This window comes from Triturus cristatus, chromosome 9 (assembly GCF_964204655.1).
Source record: "Triturus cristatus chromosome 9, aTriCri1.1, whole genome shotgun sequence".
In the NCBI taxonomy this organism is placed as follows: domain Eukaryota; kingdom Metazoa; phylum Chordata; class Amphibia; order Caudata; family Salamandridae; genus Triturus; species Triturus cristatus.
Window position 1 is genome coordinate 363220061 of NC_140592.1, and position 22764 is coordinate 363242824.

Sequence of the window (22764 nt, forward strand, 5' to 3'; positions counted from 1 at the left end):
TTATTGGACTGTATATGGAGCTTATAAAATTGACCCAGTTGAGGTTAGAAATGTTATAACTGGGGTAGTTAGGTTAGGGCAGAGTGTGATATAACACACAGACAATACAGTAAATAGTTGACCTGGCCTAAAGAGTCAGCCCTGTCCATGGGGATCTTGCCTTTCTCTGTCTCGCCAAGGGAGACCATAAGCTCAGTTAGTGACTGAAAGGGTGTGTATGCCAGAATCATGGTCTGAGTCTGATATGAGTGACAATGAATGGTCCGGCAGAAGGATGACAAATTAGAGAGCTGCAGACTGTGTAGAACTGTAATGCTGGCTGCGACCTATATTAACAGGGCTGTGTGATTACTTCGGGATGATCCCAGCCTAGGCAAAGATCTACTGGAGCATTGTGAAGGGTCTTATAGGATCCAAGGGCTGCACACTCCAGCAATATACCTTTTCAAGCCACGGTGGGTAGTTTTCTCTACGCTTCTCCTAGACTCAAGCCATCTCAGCACCCTAGAAGTAAGCTAGATATGGGAAGTAGCTGTTTAGAACCCAGATCCACCTGACTCCTGAGATGCAGTAAGTAGGTTACGCATAAAAGTTTAGCAGTATAGGGTTGGTTATTGAGATAATGCACTGGTGTGGTACAGCTTCTAGTTCAGGGGTCCTGACTCTTACCTCGCCTTATAGATTTCTTGAATGAGTGACTGGTGGACATGGTCAGACTGGGACAAAAAACAGCCCCGGGCACCAACATAAAAGTGGTCCCCACTAGCCAATAAGATAGCTGAAAAAGTGGCCCAAATTTGCAATTCAGCCCATGTTTTGAACTTTTAAAGGCATGCTGCATGGGTGTTTTGAAAGATAAGGGGATCTGTGTGCTTTTGTGTTTGCTTTAGGCAATATCAGTGAAATTAACAGGACAAAAAGGGCCCACCTGGCCATAAAACAGGCCCACATAATGCTAAAAGACTGGCCCACACACCGATCTGTGAGGCCAGCCCATCGGGCACTGTCTGACTGCCCACTAGGCCAGTCTGACCCCGTTGGTGGAGTCCACTGGACTCCACATGTGAGTGTGCACTGGTAAGATGTTGGGTGGCATGTTGTAAGGCTAGCTAGGGTCCAGCTCGACCCTGGAAGCCTGTAATTACAATCAGCTGCCACTCCTTCCCGAAACATTTGTCTTACTTGGTGGTAGGTAGCTCGGCAGCCCCTTTGAGATATCCGCAATCCCCCTGCCAGAGACCATCTGTTTATTATTATTATTAATATTAATATTATTATTATTATTAGAAACGTTATCTGTAGTAAATTAAGACCATTCAAAAATCTTCATCTGAATGTTATAAACACTCATTAATAATAAATAGATTTAAAGTGCATTTCACAATAACTAATAAAGTTAATCAATGGATCCTATATGATACTCATATGGACTTTCTGTCAAATTAAAAATGAACATCTGACTTTCTTTTTTGAGTAAGTTGACAATCTATCAAATGCAGAGATACATTTCTATTTTCCAGCATGATTACAGCGAAATCAAACATTTTCATATTATAGAAGTCAGCTGGATTTGTTCACCCAAAAAGCATTTGAGAATTGTTTCATTGATAGACGAATTTCCAAACTTTTAAATCATGGCTGCACAATGTTTCTACGCTGTGTTATCAAATTGGGACAGTAACGTATTAGGTATGCTAGCGATTCGTCTCTGTAGCCACAAATTCTGTAACATTTGCATAAAAGACTGTTAGAAATTTTCCAATCTGCCAATATCTCTGCAGCTGGTAGAAGAGGGAACCTGAACCCCATTAATCTTTTTCTAATAGCCGTTTAAGATTGGTTTGCAAATAATTCTGCTTCAGGCAGGAAAACAAAGAGAGCAGGATTTTCAAAATTGGAGCTTCAAAACCTCCCCATTGTTTTAACCAAAGGAGAAAAAAGATGTCCATTCCTCGGCCTTTTTGTAACTAGATTATAGTCCATATTATTATCCCAGTCAATTTACATTTCCTGTTTGCTAAGGATTTTATTGAGCTTTCTAAGCCCATTGGGGACGTTTAAGAAATTTGCATAATCAATTCCAGATCTTACTTTTTAATGAGCCTTCTTCTGAATGTTTTAGACGAAAACTGTATTTGACAGGCTGCCCTCTTCCTTCCAAGGTGTCCATTCTTTACGAATCTTTCCTTTAGAAGGAAGCTATATACCACTGGGACCAGATTAGGGAAAGTTGTGGGGGGTCTTAAATGCTCTGTGACCAACAAGTGAACTGGGATGTTGTATGCTTAGACCAATTATCGAAGCAACCCTACAGACCATCAGTTTCTTTTTGTGGGTAGATGACACCCTACATCGCTGAAATATCACCCGTAGGCCTCTACTGCTGGTGGCAGAGTAGCCTGCATAAGCCCAGTGACCCCTTCCTCTACTTCCACCTGGATCTCAATTTCAGAAGCTGTTCTATAGGTTTATGTGGCAATGGGAAAGACGTTGTCTGCAGAAAAGCATCATCTCACGCAATCATTGAACTTTGATTAATGGATGAAGCAACCTGTACGGCTGGCATTCACTGAAAGGCTTGATGCAGTGTGTTGTATCTGACTGCATCCTCCCCAGTGTTCCAAATCCCTGCTTCTCCGCCAGTGTGAATGTGGTGTAGTGGAATGCTGGAGTGTCTGGTGAGGTTGAGAGTGTCAGCTGGAGTGTGTGGACATGAGATGCATGGAGGTTGCTCCTGGTGGGCCTTACTTAACAGCTTAACTATATACTTACTTGTAACTAAGATCTAATAAACCTTCTTTGTCTACAACCTACATTACGGTCACTAGACTCTTTCTCCCTTACAACACAGTTCTACCTGGGATTTTGCCCCACTGAGAGTTCTGTGAGGCCAGAGGTTGGTACAGGTATAAAACTCCATGGCCTAGTGCCTCCACCACTAATTAAAAAGAGACATTCAGAACTGATGTGTGCACTTCCTCGTCTTCCATTCAGGGCCTTGCATTTGGTTTGAAGTGAAAGATGTACCCATGCCTACTGGCTCCAGAATGAGAGATATATTATCTACAGAAAAGCATTGCCTCATTGGTTCTTCGCGCACCATGTCTCCCTGCTCCCGGGACTTAGAGATGCACTTGCACCAATGGGAGGAAGCCAGATCTGGCACTCATCCAAGTCATCTTTCCCATACCAAGCCTCTGGCCCAAGTCTCTCTGAACCCTTGGCCCACACTCCATCCCATTCGATCCGCTGTCCTGGTTCCATGTGACTCATTGCCATTCCCAGCTATATCCACCTTTCACTCCCTGCCTGCTCGCTGTTAGGCCAGAAAGGAGGGGTGCAGTCCAGAGCCAGAAGAGTTATTGACAAACAAGTTAGTGTGTTGAAAGAAAGACGCAGCGGCCTCTTGTGTAGCTGCCGGGTCGATAGTAAGCTGCAGATGAGCTGCTGCCGACTGGATTTCAGCTGAGGCCAGGAAGACCAGGCGGATGAGCAGCCGCCTGTGTCATTATGTGAGGGGGCTTTCTGTGAGGCGTCACGGGGAAAGATTGATGCCGCCTGGGCGCAAGGCAGAGAGGGCGCAGTCAGGGGGCGGGAGTACGCCGAGCTGAGCAAGGGCTCTGGCTGCCTGATGTTCTTCTTTGACGGACTCATTTATTCAGCGAATAAGCACAGCCTGATTTTCACTCAGTTTGTACCCATGTGATGTCTTTTCAAAAAAGATTCAAAGTGGCCAATTGCCAAGACCCATATCTTCTATAGGGGCTGTTCTCTGAAAGTGATTCTTCTCTCACTGCCACCTCCATTTCTCTGTCTCATCTTCTTTCCCTCCATGCCTGACTCTCAGTGGCGGCTGCTGGGGCATTAAAGTGGTAAGGCAGTGCAGGGGAGGCAGTGCAGGTGAGCAGCACGTGGAAAATAATTGAAAAAATGCTTACCTGTCACCCTACGCCAATCCAGCTGCTGTTATCACACTGGTATTACCCGGTATGAGGGCAGTGCTGTTGGTGTGAGCATCGCAGCTAGGCGCTCACTAAGGGGCTATGACCCTGGGCTTGCTCTCCGCCCGGCTGTACAGCACAGCTCGGGTGGAGAGATCGAAGTGGGCATGACGGTTTGGCCGGGCTTAGACGGCCGGCCAAACTGTCATGCGCACTTGAAGCAGCGCCATAACTCCTCTTCCTTCTGGCAGCTGTGTCGTGTCCGAAAGGATGGTCATGCCCTTGGCTCAGCCGGAGGAATCGAGCGGGGAAAATTAAATAATAATAACCTTTGTTATTATCATTTTATTTTTCATTTTTTACTGCTGAAAAGCAGTGGGGCAACGCTCCTCTGCCTTAGCGGAGGAGCCGCCGCTGCTAACTCTCGCTCAGACTTCATTTCTCCCTACTCAGTGCAACACATATTTCTGCTTGTTTTGTGTGACTCCTTTTTGGAAAATCTAACATATTATTCCACATTTTAGGCATCGTACCTGTTTGAATTAGCAGAAAATAGGTAATATAATTCACAGTAGCTGCGAACTGGGCCTCGCTCAAAAAAATGAGTCCCCAAAAATCATTAATATGACACTGCTTGGGAAGGCCTTTCAGTTAAAACAAAAAATAAAAATTCTTCCCCTGTGACCCATCAAACTATTAATCTGCTTGTCACCGGCTAACTCTGGTAAAGATTTAAAAGACGACTCTCCACCTCTGCTGTATTTTACTCAGTCCACGTTTGAAGATTGCAACTTACCAAAAGTTAGTGCTCGTACTTATGCAGCTTATTTTAGAGCTGATCTAGAGAGTTTCTCTCCCTGTGCACATGACATATTTCAATTATTTACATATTTACTAAAATCAAAAGTTTAAAAGCTAGTCCTAGGTGCTTCAGAATGTTAAGACCTTCACCATAGACTTGTAATACGAACCCCTTATTTAATCAAGCAAGCACAGTGTGAGTACAACTCGCCACAGGGCTGTTTTATTGGGTATTGGGGTTGGTATGAAAAGATGCCTTCAAAAACGAACTTTTACACACTGAGAGCTTTAGCTTCCTGTTCTCAAAGACCTATTGTCTACAATAGAACACACAGAGTGGGCTTTGGGTTGGCCCCTTGCTCTTGGTTGGATGGCTTTATTGCCTATCCCAGTACCATGAGCCTGATTGGTGGTTTTCCTTCCTCAACACTTACCTGTAGGTGTCTGTTTTCATAGATCTAGTGTTCATAGTGCATGGAGTTCGTTTTGGGTTAACCCTTGTCTGTGACTGGATGACTTCATTGTCTTCCCAAGTTGCATTCTCCTGAATCAATGACTTTCTTCACTATTCTTCTTATGTTTCCTCTGGAGTATTACTAGGTGCGGCCCGTGTAGGTAAGAGCGGTAGGCAGGGGTAGGGGGGATTCGACATACGACGACGAGGGAAACGTACATTTAAAACACGGAAAACCATTGTTTCCTTTGTTTTTCTATTTAAGTTGTTCTCGTTGTCTGTCAAAACCACCCCGCCCCACCTGCTCGTACTTGCATGGGCCATGCCTGAGCATTACCACTGTACCTTTTTTGGCTCTGAGTGAATGGCATTCTTCCACAGCTGATATTAACGAACTACTTTTTAGGTCTCGCCTGACCCAGCATATGCGCTGGTCTTGCAAGACATTTTGTAAGGGCTCCAAAAAGTGCTACCAGGCCAGCCTAAAGCTACAGTGCATGTGCGTGGGCGTGCGCGTCACGCTTTACCACGATTACTTTCACTTTCGCGGCCGCTTTGATGTTTGATCGCGATCGCGATCACTTTTGCGGCTTCAATAGATTGCAGCAGTTAAAACAAGCATTGGCATAGCCAATAGGTCTCGCTTTTGGGACCTTATAAGTGTTTAGTTATGCAACTGTTGCATGGCTAAACACTTATAAGGTCCCAATGGCGAGACCTATTGGCTATGCCAATGCTTGTTATCTCTTAATTTTATAACTACATGTGAGTGCACGTCTTTTGCTGCTATGCCCCTGCCACCATTCACTCGTTTTCCATCACATCCCAGCTTATCCTTCCCACACAGAAACATGTTGAACACAGGGCCCACTTTCTTTTTTATTTTAATTTAGTTTATAAATAAACAATCTTGTTTTTTTAGGGCCCATCAGCTGAAAGGCCACATGAGAGATATAAAAATGCCTTGTGCTCAGTGGGGATAGCTTTGAGTGGGGCATTCCACTTTAACAGGGCTAGCAGGGTCCTTTGTGAGTCTGTAGCTGTGAGCTGCAACATTGAGCCACAGTGATGGTATAGGCAGGGATGTTTTAGATATCAGACACAAGATCAATGTAATCTTATTAAAAAGTCACATCATGTGGGAAAATTCATAGGTAAATGAAATGTGGCATAAATAGATAATCAAATATTCAATATTATTGGAAAAAAACAAAGGCAATAAATAAATGTGACAGTATTCAGTAAATTATTCAATTTTTCTTGCACAGCAAATAAAACGGTATTGTTAATTTGATCCTCTTCAGATCGGAGAAACCAGGAAAGGCTGATTAATTCCTTTGTTTCTTTTAATTTTGCATGTGTTAGTGTATCCAAATATTGCTTCCATTTGACTTCAACTATAACAATATTGACAGCTCAATTGCCTTCTACCAAGGTTAACAAAAAAGGGTTGACTAGGCGCCTGTTTCATATAGTATTCTATGTATTTATTTCCAGGCATTGAGGTTCGTGTTGTTGGTGTTAAATAATGTACTTTCCACATGTTCAACTTACTGGGTGATGGCTAGAAATTGCACGTTTTGTGCCTTTTTTGGCTGTATGCCTCAGACATTTCCAAGGCTCTGGAAATCTCAAAGTGGGGATTTGTTCTAGCATACATCTTATGTAGAACATGAGTCAGGGTCAGTATTTCCGGTAAGGAAGTCAGGGTTCAGTCTGGCAGACAATATTCCACATGGACTACATCCCCTGTATCTTTTGAAGAGCCTTGAGAAAGCCCCCGGCAATCAGCCACACAGGGGCGAAACAAGTGTTGGCTGGACATAAGCGAAAAGGTTGAACTTGCGGAAGTACATCAGTTAAAAGGAACAACCAGAACTTAAATGCTTGGACATTAACACATGACTACTATATAAAACAAGCACTTGCTCGCCCCTTCATTGCTCGACCAGCTGAAAGGAGGCTGAACTAACCATATTGTTATATTTAATGTATTAGAGGCAATATTTGGAGACCTGTACATGGACAATTACAGAAAACAAGCGCTTGCTCAACCCATCTTTGTTACTCCTTCTAGAAGTGTACTAAACTAACATTACCGCTTTATTTGATATGCAAAAAAAATATTGTTCACTAAATACTGTCATATAAGTTCACTACCTTTATATTTGAAAATATAAAAAATATGCTTGTCTATTTATGCTGTCCATATTTGTTTTACGTATGATTTTATGCCAATTGGTATGTCTTACAAATTCAGTTTAGCACATCTCTGTCTGCTCTCAATGTGAAATCAGTGGGCCCTGGAATGTTAAGGAACAATGCAGAAGGCTTTGCACACTATCATTTTTTAGAAAAATGAAGCTGGAGGGAGGATAAATCACACATTAACTCTGATTCTATAGATCATTATGTCTCCTACAGTGGCAAGGGGTATTTTCACAGGATTTTTCCAATAAATCCCTTCTGGCTACCAGCCCATGAAGAATGTAATGTTTAATGTTTATATAATCGACTGACTACTTGAGCACACTTATTTAGAGCAGTCATGCCTGGTGAGGTCTCTCACTAGTGATGGCCTAATCTGTGGTTAGAGTAAGTGTGGTGTAAGGATGTGCAGAAATAGGGTCAAGGCAGGATAAATCCGATTAAGACTTGAAAACTTTGAAGATTAATGGATGCCTGGATAGCAAACCAATAGGTTCCTTAAGAACGTAATATGAATCTTGGCGTACAGGTGCAACCACCCTTGCTACTCCTGAGAACAAAAGAGGGAATGTAGTGGTTGATTTTCAATGCATTATTAGGAGGAGATAAATGAATGATATCCTGTGGGTCATATACTTTAATAATCTCTAGGCTATGATTTTAAAAGCAGTTCTTCGACTATATCAGGAAGGGTTACTTACTATACGATAATAGCCTGCTACCCAGAGTTATGCAAATGGTTAAAGGCTTCTCCCCTAGTTATATGTCCCCAGGCCCAGCTTTCACTCTGGTGGTGCCCAGTGTGCCAGTCTTTTTTGGTGCCCACGGTCACCACCTACTCACCGGATTCCCTCACTACCACTCTCCAACAGTGCCCCTCGTCTCTCCATAGCCAGATTCTCACGTGCGTTTCATTTACTGTATAGTGCTACTCATACCAATTTAGAGCATTTTACATCACACACACACACATTATACAGAGACAATGAATCATACATGTGTAAATCAGTCTATAGAAAATGTTACATAAAACAATGAAGATTACAAGGCATATGAATCACATGCACTCCATACTAGTAGGCAGTATATTTTAAGAGTGTTTGGTCTGGAGAAGCACAAACCCATGATTTAGAATGTACACAGAGATTGAGGTTGGCTTACTAATAGTAATGTATTTCTACCCATACAACCCCTTTTTAGCAACATTAGGATAATGAAAGACTGGGTGGGGGGGGCATAACATTCTAGCCTATGCCATTCAGTTTGCATGCAGTTCTTTGACTAAAGTGTTTAGATCACTGAGCTATATTTGGATTGTAACTTATGAACTGCAAGAAACAAAGGATCTCTGTGACAAAAGCAGTAACCCAGAGAGTTTCTCAACATTAAATGCAGTTCTTTGATGTGGATGGTACAGATTCTTTGCAGCAGGCATATTAACCCTTTGCGCTACTTTATGATGAGTCAAAACTGCCACGAGACACATATCTCCCTAGCAGGTACATTAATCACCAGAGTTGTTGCGCTCTTTTGATTGTTGCCTGAAAACTGCTGGACACACAAGGAACTCTGCAGCAGGTGCTTTTAAACCGATATGTTATTTCTGAACACAGCGACCCCACAAGCTCAGTGCCGGGTGCGGCTGCACTAGTCCCTAGTCCACCCTAAAGCTGGCCCTGTACATCCCAGATGCAAGTGAGGGTCTATAAGGAAAATTATAGCATAAAAGGACCCGTACAGCATGAGGCAGAAAGGGTATAATATTATGACATTTTACCCATTAATAGTAGAATTTTGTATATTAACTATGGAGAAACACTGCAGTGTTGGAGCAGAAGTACCAGGCCAGCTATTACTCAAATTCCGCCACTCCTTTGAGCCAATAGAGCACTCAGCATTTCAATCCCACAATGAGCTCTAGATGAATGGTAACATTTGAACAATCGCTGACAAGTTTTGTAGTCTTTCGCCCCTAGCAGTCCAGTGCTTAATTTGTAAAAATAAATATGTGCCAGGGCCCTTGTCAAGAGGCTACTGCAGCTTGCACCACCCACTTCCCCTGCCAGCGCTGCTAATGACAGAACTAACAATACTATTAACATCACACACCACAAGTGTGACAATTCATTCTATTTCAGGTGCCCAAATCCATAAGAATGACTTGAGCCGAAGGTTATAGTAATTTTTTATGTATATTGAATAAATAAACAACTGTTGTTGTGTTCATTTCTAATTTAGACAAACAGCACCACCATGCTGCAGACTATTAAAGGTGCCGGTGTTGGCAATTAAGTGTTGGTGCTGAGCACCTAAAACCACCGGCTCAAATTAAGCACTGATTAGCACCCTATACAACCAAGAACCAAATCTTGCACAGTAGAATTGCCATTAAAAATAGACAGATAAGAAAGCATTTTGGCAAAGAATCAGGGTTTTCTGATCTTCTCAATTTACTTTCAGAAAGGCTGCCATTTCATGCACTTTCTTTTCTACTTTTCAGTTCCTTACTGAGCTAAATGGAAAAACATCCAAGTGGGGAGGGAGAGGGACTCGAGCTGGAATGAGATGCTATTGGCATGACCGGCGTCCATCCATCATGGCGTGTGTGCTCCAAATGGCTGCCTTTGCTTGCGCTCTAATCCCCCTCAGTCATCACACTGAATGAGCTGCCCAGAGCGGAATTAGAACGGGGGCAGGAGGGGAGTATGGAGCAGCGGACCTGTGGAAGTGTAGGCAGTGTCTCCAAAGGAGGAGAAGAAAAGACGCCTCAGACTCTTTCTTGTCTTCCTCTGTCACAAACCGTATTTAACTTTCTGTTCATCCAAATTCCGGTGATGAAGCCTTTAAGGACGCATCACCGGAGACTGTTGTAAGAAAGTGGCTCTGTATGTACTGCACCAAAGTAAGGTTTAGTGCACACAGAGTCCACAGTCCCCAGAGGTTTGGCAGAGGTTAAAGTTAGATATATCCTTACTCTCTAAAGTAGTAGCTTGGTCGAGCAGTAAGGCAGTATCAGAGGACAGTGTAAAGCATTTGTTGTACATACTCAGTCAGCAAATGGTCTCACACACTCAAGAACTGAACTCTAGGCCAATTGTTTTGTATATAAAAATATATAGTTGTTTTATTTTAGAACCACAAGTAGGTATCAAAATACTTTCTCAGAATGAGATGCTTTAGTTAAATACTTTCAATAAGCAATAGACTTTTAAATGCAATAGTTATAGTTGTTGTAATAGGCAACACAAGTTAAACACAATTATAACATTGAGCTCAATGGGAATTTTAAAGTAAACACAATATCAATTACTTTGCATAGGTTTTTCTTACTCAGGGCTGGATCCTGGATTCAGCCCTGGTGCATCTCCTGCAAACAGTTGAAAGAAATAGTTTTTGTTACAAAGGCGATTTTTAAGAAATATTTGTATGTTTCAGAAATCGACACTTAGAAGAATTTCTGGCAAAAACCAGGCAATGTTATCCTATGGAGGAAAGTTGGATTATCGGAAATTCACAGTTGTAATTGCTTTGTAGGGTCAGTGCTGGGCACAAAGATCCAGCACTGGGATCTCTCCTGATAACAGGTGAGTAATTTCGTTTTCGTTGATCGGGTGATTTTGAGTGAATATTTCAATGTTTCAAAACTCGACACAGAAGAAATTCCAAGTGAAAACCAGTCAATGTTACCCTATGGAGAAAATGCAAGTTATCGGCTTTCAGGTAAGTACTCGACTGGCAGAGTTAAGGTTCTGGGGATAGACTCAGGGGTCTCCCAGGGTCAGGTAGGTACAGTTGTTACACCCTCAGCGGCACAGGGGCAGCTGGATGCAGAGAGAGTGGGCCCAATGTTAACCTATGGCGGGTAGGGGGCCTTTGGTTGGTGGCTGCCTGCAGGCAGGCCACGTGGCTGTGGGAGCTGAGCTCCTGGTCACGTACACAGGGCAAGTGGGGAAGTAAAATAGAACAGATGCTGCACTTCCAGGGGCACTCGGGCGGCTGGGTGCAGGGTGCTTTTGAGCCGTCGGGCGCTCAATGTATTTCAATGGGAAAGCTGCAAGACGAACAAAGGCTGCAAGCTCGGGGACGGAGATTCTTCAGGTGCGACCACCACTTCGAGAGGTAAGTTGGGGAGCTGTAGGTTAGGTAGGCACCCAGGAGTTGGGCACAGGGGGCCGCAGGGCGCTGGGTGCAGGGGTGTCTTTTGGCGTTGGGAAATCTTACCCTCTGCTGGTCGCGGTTGGGGGTTTCCCTGGAGTTGAGGCTGCAGGCGTCGTCAGGAGCGTTGAGGAGGGTCCTTGGGTGCTGGATTCGTGGTCACAGTCGCCATGGGGACGTCCTGGTGGTCTTTGTTCACTCAGGCACAGGCCGGGCTCGGCGGGTGCCGAGTGTGCTGGATTCGTGAATCCTGGCTTGGCACCAGGGGTTGTTGCTTGTTTGAGCAGAACCACTGCTCGTGGGAGTCCCAGTCTTTTAGATGAGGAAGGCAGTCAGGTCCTCCGGGGTTTTCAAGGTTGCTGACCACTGGAGACGCCGGGGTTTAGCAGGAGCAGGTTCGTGGGTTGACAGGCCTGTAGGGCTGGGGCCAAGTCAGTTGGTGTCGTCCTCTTGTTAGCACCTGCACGGCAGGTCTTCTTTCTTCTTGTTCTTCTTCTTGTTTCGGATTTGGGATCTGAGGAATGAAGGTTCAGGATGCCCCTTAATACTAAATTTAGGGGCGTTACAGGTAGGTAAAGGTCTGGGACCAATGGGTCCCTTCCCTGGGGTGGGTACAGTGGGAGGGGGGCAGGAGCCTAGTCCTGATTGGGTAGGGCTCCCCCTCCTCAAGATGGCGAGTGCCCAGAGTTGGGCTTCACCTCGCCTCCCCCACCTGAGGGGTGTGGTTGGCAGAGGCTGGCACACCCCCTTTCCTCACTTGGGTTTTCCTGCCGATCTTCCCGCTAGAGTGGGGGTCAGAATGGGTGGGGACCAGTTGCTGAGTACAGCAAGTGGTTTGGGGAGGCTCACAAAGGCGGCATGCCTTTGAAGCTTTCCCTGACCATCCTGGGGGAGGAGGTTTGGCACCTCGCCCCAGGATGTGCATTGTTGCAGGCCCACAAGAGCGGAGGGCTCTCTACCCAGGGGGCCAGCAACCTGTCTGCTGGGTGGCAGCCTATGCAGCCTCTCAGTCAAGACACGGGTTGTAGGTTAGTTTCAGGGGGCAACTCTAAGTTGCCCTCTGTCGTGCACTTCACATTAAACCCCACACTGGCATCAGTGTGGGTTTAATGTGCTGAGATGTTTGATACCAAACTTCTCAGTCTTCAGTGTAGCCATTATGGTGCTGTGGAGTTCGTAATGACGACCTCCCAGCACCATATACTCTTAATGGCTGCACTGCACTTACAGTGCCCAGGAATGGACCTGGGTACTGTAGGGGTACAGGGCTCATGCACCGGTACCCACACCACTGGCATAGTGCACCCAGCTAGAGGGGAGACTGAGGTATGACAGGGCAGTGTGTTTGTGGGCATGGCACACAGGGATGCGTGCCATGTCAACTCTGTTTTGTTCTGCACCAAGACACTCAGCCTGAAAAGGCAGTGTGTGTGTGTCAGGGCACAGGGCCTCTAAGGGTGGCACAATAAGTGCTGCAGCACTTAGGGGCTTTCTCTGGTCACTGGGCCCTGGGTACCTAGGGTACAATTTAAATGGGGCTGACATGTGGCCAGAGATACCAATTTGGTTTAGGCTTCAATACAGTTTTTAGGGAAGGTACACAGGCTCTGGGCACCTGATTGGCAGGTGTCCAGGGCACACTCAGTCAAAGTACATCAGCAATCCAGCAAAAAGTGGGGGCATACCATGCAAGAAAGATGGCACTTTCTCACAACTGTTGCCGGGGATATGACAGGATATAGCTTGGTCCCATTTCCTACTGTCAGTGAAGTTTCATGATGAGAAAGTATAGTTTCTGCTGATACCTATGTTTGACCTCATTTATTGCCATCCCTTTTGTCCAATCCTAGGACAACTATGGATGTCACAGACACAGCCATCCAAGTAACTCAGTCTTTCTTCCTCCACAGCCGATCAGATGGTTAAGGTCGTCTTTGCTGAAAGAAGGAATTGCATGCCCACATCAAACCATACCCATCAACGCACAACACGCAACACATACACACACAGTCCCTCCCCCTATTCAGCATGCACTCATGGAATGCATAAAACTTATGCATATTGACTACATCTAGACCAAAAATGTAGCAAACATTTAAACTGGCCAGCCGTGGCCAGTGCAGGTAAGAGCGGTGAGGCGTGGGGCAGGGTGGGGTGGGATTTTGACAAACGATGATGAGGGGGAATTATTTTTTTATAAAATTTTCCCTTGTGGTTGTCTATTGAATCCCTCCACCGCCCCGTCCCCACTGCCCCACCGCTCTTACCTGAACGGGCCATGGCTGAAACTGGCTCTGTATTCGCAGTTGGGGAAAATTCATATTTTTCGCTTGAGTGATTTTTGGTAGAATTATGCCTCTTGCGCCACTTGTGTGGTGGCCTTTGTGAAAAAATGTGCTGGAAATATTATTTTGCCTACAAAAGTAGCAAAAGGTTCCTGTTCAATATAATGGGTTGCTGTCTGCAGGACATTATGCTCTAGGTATTGCCGTGGGTACAGAAGTCACACGGGCTACCAACTCAATGTGTTGAGCAGTCGTCAGCATGAAAACTGCACTCGAGGTATGCCCTTGTGCACAAATATCACACAAGATACTTATGTATTGGGTGGACATCTGTGTAACATTTTCTTGTTGAACCATCTGTAAATATTTATGTGAAAAGCATACGCTTAAGGAAAAACAAAAAACTATGCGAAATACATGAAACCTAATAATCTGGAGATGATGGTAATATATCAAAATAAATGTCTGCTGGACACTCACCATTTCTGGCAAATAAACTGCAGGCACCAATTTCTATGCCTGCTGTAAGATGAAGGCTTGAGTTGGGCTAGCTGAATCCCAATTTCAGCATGTAACCTAAAATAACGCAAGTTACTCAGCATTGAGCCTTCTGCTATGCCATCACCAATATCAGCATCATCTCCCCCTTAGCCATCGACTCCTACCACTATCTCCTGCTTGGTGACCGCAACTTCCAAGTCGACTACCCCAGCAACCCCTATGATGCCAACTCCATCTCCCTCCTGGAGAACCTGAACATAATCGGCCTCATCCAACTGGTCACCGAACCCACGCACAAAGCTGGACATACTCTTGACGCCATTTTTACCTCCAGCAGCAAAATCAAATTCAGCCATGTATCAGAACTTATCTGGATCAACCACGCCATCGTATACTTCACCATCTCCAATGCCTCACGCACCATCACCAAGCACCACAGTTCCTCCCACAGCAGCTGGGGCAATATAACTAAGACACAGTGGAGACAGGCCCCCAGCTCAACCCTACTTGAAACATCAGCAGTACTCATCCAGGCCATGCAGAATTTCTCCGACTGGATCACCGAATGCGCCGGCAGAGTCTCCCCAGTGAAATCAGCAAAATCCAGCAAAACCTCAAAATAAGCCAGCTGGTACACTGCAGAGTTCAGAGCCTCTAAGCACGGCTGCTACCAACTCGAGAGGCAAGGACGTGCCTCAAAGAACCCCGCCAACAGAGCCACCTACAAGGCAGCCCTCTGCAACTACCACCAGAGCATCAAAGAAGCCAAGAGAAAGGCCATCACAGCCTGCATCAACACAGCAGCCAACAACAGGAAAGAACTCTTGAAGATGGTCAAAGAATTCTCCAACCCATCAGCCACAGAGAACACCATTCACCCCTTCCAAGAACTCTGCGACACCCTTTCATACTACTTGCACAACAAGATCACCACAGTCCACAAAAACTACGACCCACAATCCTCCGCGCTCAACCTCAACAGCCCCGTCCAATTGGGTGTAAGTCAATTTCACCATGTGTAAAGGAGAGAGCAGGAAGCCAATAAAACGTTTGGGGATGACCATGCAGAGAGGGCCAAGCCCAACAGGAAGTCAGACATTTTCATGCAAATCCAAAAGGCAGACATGGGGTACTGCTGTAGTACTACTTCGCCTACTCATAAGGCCTTTGTGAATTGGCCACACAATTCCCAGTCCCAGGCCTACTTGTTACAACTCATTGTGATTAATAATGTTAGTCCAATTGGTCTAGGGAATCAATCAACAGTACGACTCCCAGAATGAATTAGGTCACCCAATGAAAGCCTGGCACTGGAAACGTGGTGTCCTATTGGCCTAGGGCCACATCGGAGCCCTATTTAAATATTATGACTCTATTTCCATGTGGATGAACAAGGTGGACTTTGATTTTCAGCTGACCAGACTGGCTGTTGATGTAGTAAGGTGACGTATAAAATGATTGGTGTCCCTTAACGAGCACTGAGATATTTAGAAAGAAGGAAATGAAAAGAGACCAGAAACAGAAGCCATGTCTATATTTGGCACTCATTTTCATTCCAAAACGTTATGGTGTCCTGCCTGTCAGGGCAGCTGGTGATATCATAGAATGCTAAGTGGATGGATGTTCCTTGCAGTCAGCTGGCTATTGTCAGTGGGTTTGCTGTTAGTTACATGTGCTTCTGTTGTTGCCTTGCATGTATCTTTCATACTTGTAATCAACAAAGGTGCGTGTATATGTATTACAGCAATTCAACTTTCATAACTATAGAAGGTTTCTGTGGCGCTGATGGATTTTTGTTTTTGTTTTTTCAGAGACTCGCGGAAGCTGCAGAAACATTTCAGAAGGAGCATCGCTGGCAGGACAATATACTGGTATGTGCACTTGTGTCCCTCAACTCCCTGACATTGTATTTGTAATTGCATTTATATAGCGCTTACTACCCCTGACGAGGCATCAAATAGCTTCTTGGTGAGTAGCACGCTGCTCCGGAACCCAAAAAGGATTAGTGGTGTATTAGCATGGGGATATATGAAATTAATTTGAACGGTGGACGTGTGAGTTTGTTATTTGGATTGAAAAAGGATAGTAGATGGACAGAAGAGGAAAGAGTTTGCATTTATAAAGCGCTTGCTACCCCTGATGAGGTGTTTATGTGCTTTTTGGTGAGTAGCACGATACTGCAGAACCCCAAAAAAATGAAACAATGGAGGTCGCCCTTGCACTTTGTATAGTAAGCTTTGCAAAATATTGTTATTGCACTGTTATTTACATAGCTCTTCCCTACTCCTTTCTCAACTGTTGGGTAAGTAGTTAATCCACGTGTATCATTTATTCAGTGCTTCGCGGCCCCTATAGGTCACATATGGGCGCCATTTTCCATTGGTTTCCTGGACACCCTGCAGACGTATGGTTGAAAGGATGTTGGATGGTATGCACCTGCATAGTAAATATATTTGGCTCCCTGTTGTGCCCCTTCACCAATCAATGCTATTTGACCTCAAACTCTTTCTGTCGCCACTTCACCTCCCGCCATCTCTTCCTCCGCCCCCGCTTCTAACAATGGTAAATGTGTGTTCTCTTGCCCCCGCGCCTGGGACCCCCTGCCTCCCTCCCTGCTGTCAGCGGCTCCTAATGAAAGTGAATGAAGCAATTCTGATCTCATTTCCAGCCGGCCTGTGCCTGTGCATTCTGATAATGATGGGAGGCAGGAAGCAGAAGGTGAAGGTCGGGCTATGGTTAACACTGCTGATGCCACTGTCCCCTTCACGTGCCCGCCAGGAACACACCAGGGTGGCCACAAGGAAGATGCAGTGGTCTAGGAAAGAAGGGGGAAAGTGCCTTCCAAGGTTAGAAATCACTTCCGCTGCAAGAAAAGTTAAGGGAATGTGGTTCCGTTCTTGGGTGTGGTCTTGGGTTTGGTCAACATGTGCCACCCTCTTTACGCTGTTATGGTAAGTGTTTTTGTAGAGAGCCTGTTTGCCCCCAATGGAGTCTTGGCGCTAGCTGAGGGAAGGAGAAAGCATAGATCACACAGAGTGTACCAAAAAGCCAAGTTTTGAGGACCTTCCTAAAGGCCAAAAGGTTGGGTTGGGTTTTGATATGCAGAGGGAGATTGTTCCAGGCTTTTGAGGCTCCTAATACGAAACTTCTCCCTCGCCAATTGGCAACCGTGTATCTAGAAACTGGCACAAGTTTGGCTCATGCCTATCGCAGGGAACGGGTTGGTAAGTAACAAGTAAAGTGCTTTTTTAAGACGTCAGGACCAGTTCCATGCAGTTCTTTGTATACTATGATCAAGGCTTTGAATCCTTTGCCTCACCGGGAGCCAGTGATGCTTGGCAATAAATTGGGAAACCAATTGGCGTTTGGGGATTCTGCACAATAGTCACAGTGCCTCCTTCTGTGATGTTTGCAGTTTGTTCAGGACCTGATTATGGGCATTAAGATATAGACATTGCAGTAATCAATTTCTGAGATGACTAAAGAGGTGACCACTGTTTTCTGCAGGTGGCCAGTAAATGAGTAAATGAAATGTACATGAGATGCACACAACGCAGAGCTCTACAGGAAATGGGGCAGGACTGCCGATGATGATTTCTAAAAATGCAGAGGGTACCGTAAGTGACACCAGCCACCCTTTCACAGCTGATCGCATCTTGTCAAGTCCTTAGACCCTAGTAGTTCCTTCAAAGAGACCAGGGGAAAGGTAAGGAGTGGAAGCTGCACAGAGTAAACATGCCTGCTGTTGTCTTTGGATCCCTGAGATCAGGAGTAGCAAGTGTTGGCCCATGAGTACCAAAGGACAAGCAAGACATACCATGCATTAATCGATGTCAGAAGCCTGACGTAGATATTTTGCATATGCTGTGGGACTGCCCGCGCCTGTGGGCATTCTGGCAAACAATAGGGTACCTGGTACAGGAAACGACGGGCACCTCTGTTGGGACAACAGCAGAAAGCTGCTTATTGGGACTGCACAGTCGCTCGAAAGGACAGAAAGTACGGTATAGATTTGTAGACATGGCTATCCTCATAGAGAAACGTGCCATCACAATGAGGTGGAAATCAGCATTTCCCCCTACGCCACTTACCTGGCATGCAGAAATGACTTGCTGGGGTGGGGCAGAGAGTGCTATTATTAGACAAGAAGGACTCCGTGGGTCGCGTAAAATACACATTTCTATGGAATGGGATCCGATGCTAGAAACACTAAAGGCCACGGACCCATTGGAGGCCCCTGTTCCCAAAACTATAGTAACGCCACCCCCCTCTGATGCGGTTTGAAAAAATGAGCCCTTACTGTACCATACACCGTACAATGGCTGCCAATTGGGAATTAGCTGATATATACAATAGGTAGAAAATAGGACTTATATATGAGAACAAATAACCCCGACCAGGCATTCAATTTACGTGGGTGAGCCAGGAAAATGGGTGGGGGGAGGGAAAGGTTGCAAGGTGGGGTTTGTAAGAATATAATCATTTGATTCTTATATAGCAGTAAACCAAACATTGTAAGACCGTATAGTTATCAAAGCAGATAAACCACTATGCGCATATTAATAAACTGTCAGATACTAGAAGAAACATATTTCAATACGTATACATATAGAGATATATTGTTAGATATGACGCACTAAACGATCTAATGTTTCTCTTTGTCTGATGACGAATCACTGTAACTAATATGCTATAAGAAATAAATAAAATCAATAAAATTGTGCTTCAAAAAAACATAAAAGACATAACATGCATTACCATTGGCTACTGCTGACTGGCATCCATGGACGCGACATAACTTTGCCCCAGTACCACTGTAAAGACAAACTTAGCTAAAGAGCTTGAGGAGAATGTACATATCCATGAGAATGAAAACAAATAACAGAGTAAGGGACTTCTTCAGGTGCTGTGTCCGGGTGAAGATCCAGATAGTACTGCGGATTGTCGAAAAGATGCTCATTGAAAATATGGGGCTTCAACCTCATTTTGAACTATAGGATCCATTAATCGAATTAGATCTGTTATGGGATCTGCTCCTGATCCTTAGTGCATACCTTGAGCAGGCTTGATTCACAGGGCAACCTCTTGGTTTCCATTCTGGTGATATCTAGCCGGCACGTGTTGCGCTGGCAACCAGACGTTTCTTTGTGCCAGATAGGGTGACATGTTGGAGGTTACTGCCTTGCAGATACTGCAACAGGTAACAGAAGGATAGGAGATGCTGCCCCTGCAAACCTGAATGTACACAAATACATAGGTTTTAATATAAGTTCAGGCATTGACCTGCCCCCCCCCCCCTCTCTTCTCTCCCATGACTCCTACCCTCCACCCATGATCGCAGGCGGATAATCTGAAAGAGGACACTCGGGCCGCAGCAGAGAGCTATTTGCTTAATAATTGCATTTGACTTTGTAATTACGGCATTAATAGAGCACAGCAGGGAGGCAATCCTTCGTTGCAAAACTGACAAATCATAATATTTTTAGAGAAACTGAGATCATTTCCACAGATTTCTTCGGATGCTTCCAGAGCGTTTGGTTACTAGGTGAAATCCAAAAGTGTGCAGCTGTGCTTTAAATGAGCAGGTGCTATCAGGTACTCAGTACCTTCTTTAATTTAGAAGGGATAGTATTGGCACTTCTCAGCAGTGCTCCAGTTCTTTTATTGGGAGAGTATTAGCACTTCTCAGCAACAAACAGGTACACTGGAATATGGAGTACCTGCAATTCTATATTTCCATTTCAGGCACTGGTGTGCACTGGCTCCAAGCTACACCACCAGTTGTCTGCCGTTCCTGAAGTTCCCTGTCCTGGAATATTATTGTTGAATAATATTTAGACCCCCTGTGTTTCAGAGCTGCTTACATCTGTGTTTTGTAGTTTCATTGTTTATAGATTTTTTCAAAATTGTATATCAACGCTTGACAATCTAAAAAGGGTACAAAGCATTATTATTCCAGTCAATGATTACAAAATGGTATTACCATTTTAAAATTCAAGTAATATGGAACTTGGCTGTATCTTGACGCTCCTAAGCATTTAACTCAAACTCTATCACAGAGGACTGATTTTTAGTCTGGAGTTAGCCAAGTGCTTTTGATTTTAATAATTGTATACATATAATATTCTTATTTATATGGGATCATTCAGCCAGCCCTCTTCATCCATTGGTCTGTTACTGTCATGTGTCATTCACATTTTTCCTCCGCCCACTACATGGGGCAGTAGGACAGCCCACTTCAGCCATTACTATCCAGACACAAAGACAATACTGGCTAAACTAGTTCCAGAGCCTATATGACCTTGTTAACCATGTTGAATTCTGAAACTCTCAAGCCGCTCTTCTAATATGAACGTCTGAATCCAAATTTTCAGATCCATCCTAACATCTGTCAGGGTTGTTTATTGCTACTTTACTCAGTTCCTTTTGGCCTCCAGTATTAGGAGGAAAGAGGCTTATTCCAATAATCCTTCTGATTCATCCCTTTACTCCAGACAATATCAAGAAGCACCACAGCATGGTCCTCATCCAAACACCAAATCACCAGACCACCCTTAGTTTGTCCAGACAGATCATTTTCCAAAACAAACATTTTCAGGTCCAATTGAATTTGTCCTTCTCCCCATGGTTTTCAGTGCCTTGTCATAAAAAATCTGGATATTACGCACTCCCTTTTGTCCATTATCTTTAATGTAGTTCGGATCTTTACAATCGCCTGGCTTTCAACAGTAGGGTAGCTGCGCAGCCACCATCTTTGGCGCATCATCGACCCTTGATTTGAAGCAACTTTTGATACTTGTGAGGGTCATCTACCACATTGATGTCTAGACATCTTTACAGCCACTGAGTAATACGCCCTCAATGGTCATTTGACTCCAGTGCATTTGGAAAGCGTCGGACATCGTTGAGTTGGTGCCAACTATCACTGTTTTATGAATACTGAGGTATTGCGGATAGCACCCTTTTGCCTCTGGTTAGATCAATAATTTGTTTTTGCAGCTTCTTGCTTGAACACCAGTGCCACTCCCCCAATCTCAATCTCCTTAATGCCAATCTACATGCACGCCGTATTATCTTGTAGCATGACCACTTTCATTGTGTGCTTATCCGATCCATTTCTCTTCCATTTAGTTAATTACGCCCTCCACTCTGGTCTACCAATAATAATGAGGTTCGGTACCAGTGAGGGTGTACTGGTGCTGTTCTGGGTGACCTTACTTTGTTTGCCTTGTGGGAATTTGGGCTAAAGAAATTGTCTACCCTCTTTATCGCCTCTTTTTTGTATGCTCATTGTCTCTCCTCCCAACTTTCCCCAATTTTTTTGCACCACGCCTTAGTGGTATATTTCGAATTGCTCCCACCCACACATATTGAGCGAGAAGGAAATGGCCCTCCGACTCAGTAAGTGCCTACCTGGTCTTCTCGCCTCTGTTAGGGCCCCACCATTGTGCCTCACTGTGTATTGAAAAGTGCCTCTCCCCAACACATCAGAGCTGCTTGACCTGGCTTCAAAATGGTCGCTGCACCTGCCTCAGGCAAGTCAGTCTAGGTTTATGAGCTATATCCTGAGCCGCTTCTATTTCTAAAGGCCTGTCCTCTGTGGTGTAACTGCTGTCTGATGACCTGCACCAGCTCTTTGTCCTCAGCGGACTCAACACTTTGGCACAACACCAGCAACACTTTGGCACAATGCTATCCATGTCATTCGCTCTAGTGCCTTTTTACATGTTACATTGTGGGCTCTTTTAAAACATGTATCTAACAGAGACACATGTCCTCAATGCTGTATCAAAGGATTCCTTCTTATAAGTGAAAGTGGTGGGCTAAGGCTCAAATCCACAGCCAAGTAATAAGTAAAAAAAAAGCACAGATAGGTGAACATTCTGGGGATGCCTTTCACTGCAAATCAATCTCCTGCTTATACCTCCCTAGAGTTTCCAAGTTCATCTCACTTAATGCCTGTTGGGATTTTTTATTTCCCTTCTACAAATATATCTTCCTTTGAACATAATCACATTAGATCCCTGTCTGAATGCACGTGCCAGGCTATTACACTCTTGGATTGTCCCTCAAACACAGAGTTTGTTTTGTATGCTTTGTCGAAAGAGCTTTTCGATTCAGATATGATGTAGGAATTTCAGGTCTTCGTGAGAAGAAACTGCTCTGCTATTTTGTTCGGTGCCTACGGGTAAGTGGTATAAAAGACGCTTCATTCACAGCCAATTTTGGTTGAAGGATATCCAAATTTACAATATCCAATTGGTTCCTGGGTTGTAGAGCCGTTCTTGGAGTATCCATGATCATGGATTTATGAAGGTAGTAGGATGCATTTGCCTTTTGTGGTCATTGATCCCAAAAATGCCCACAAGACCAGCAGTCACAGACCCGATTCATAGCAGACTTTGATTGCGGAGGCTGT

General features: G+C 44.6%; 1 protein-coding gene across 1 annotated transcript in view; it reads left to right on the forward strand.

Annotated features, from left to right (window-relative positions):
* CACNA2D2 (calcium voltage-gated channel auxiliary subunit alpha2delta 2) overlaps nucleotides 1-22764 on the forward strand; it is a 1194468-nt gene that overhangs the window by 334996 nt on the left and 836708 nt on the right. Inside the window, exon 3 of the mRNA XM_085627677.1 lies at nucleotides 16157-16216. Within this exon, the coding sequence (XP_085483803.1) occupies nucleotides 16157-16216 (60 nt within the window). The remainder of the gene's footprint in view (nucleotides 1-16156; nucleotides 16217-22764) is intronic.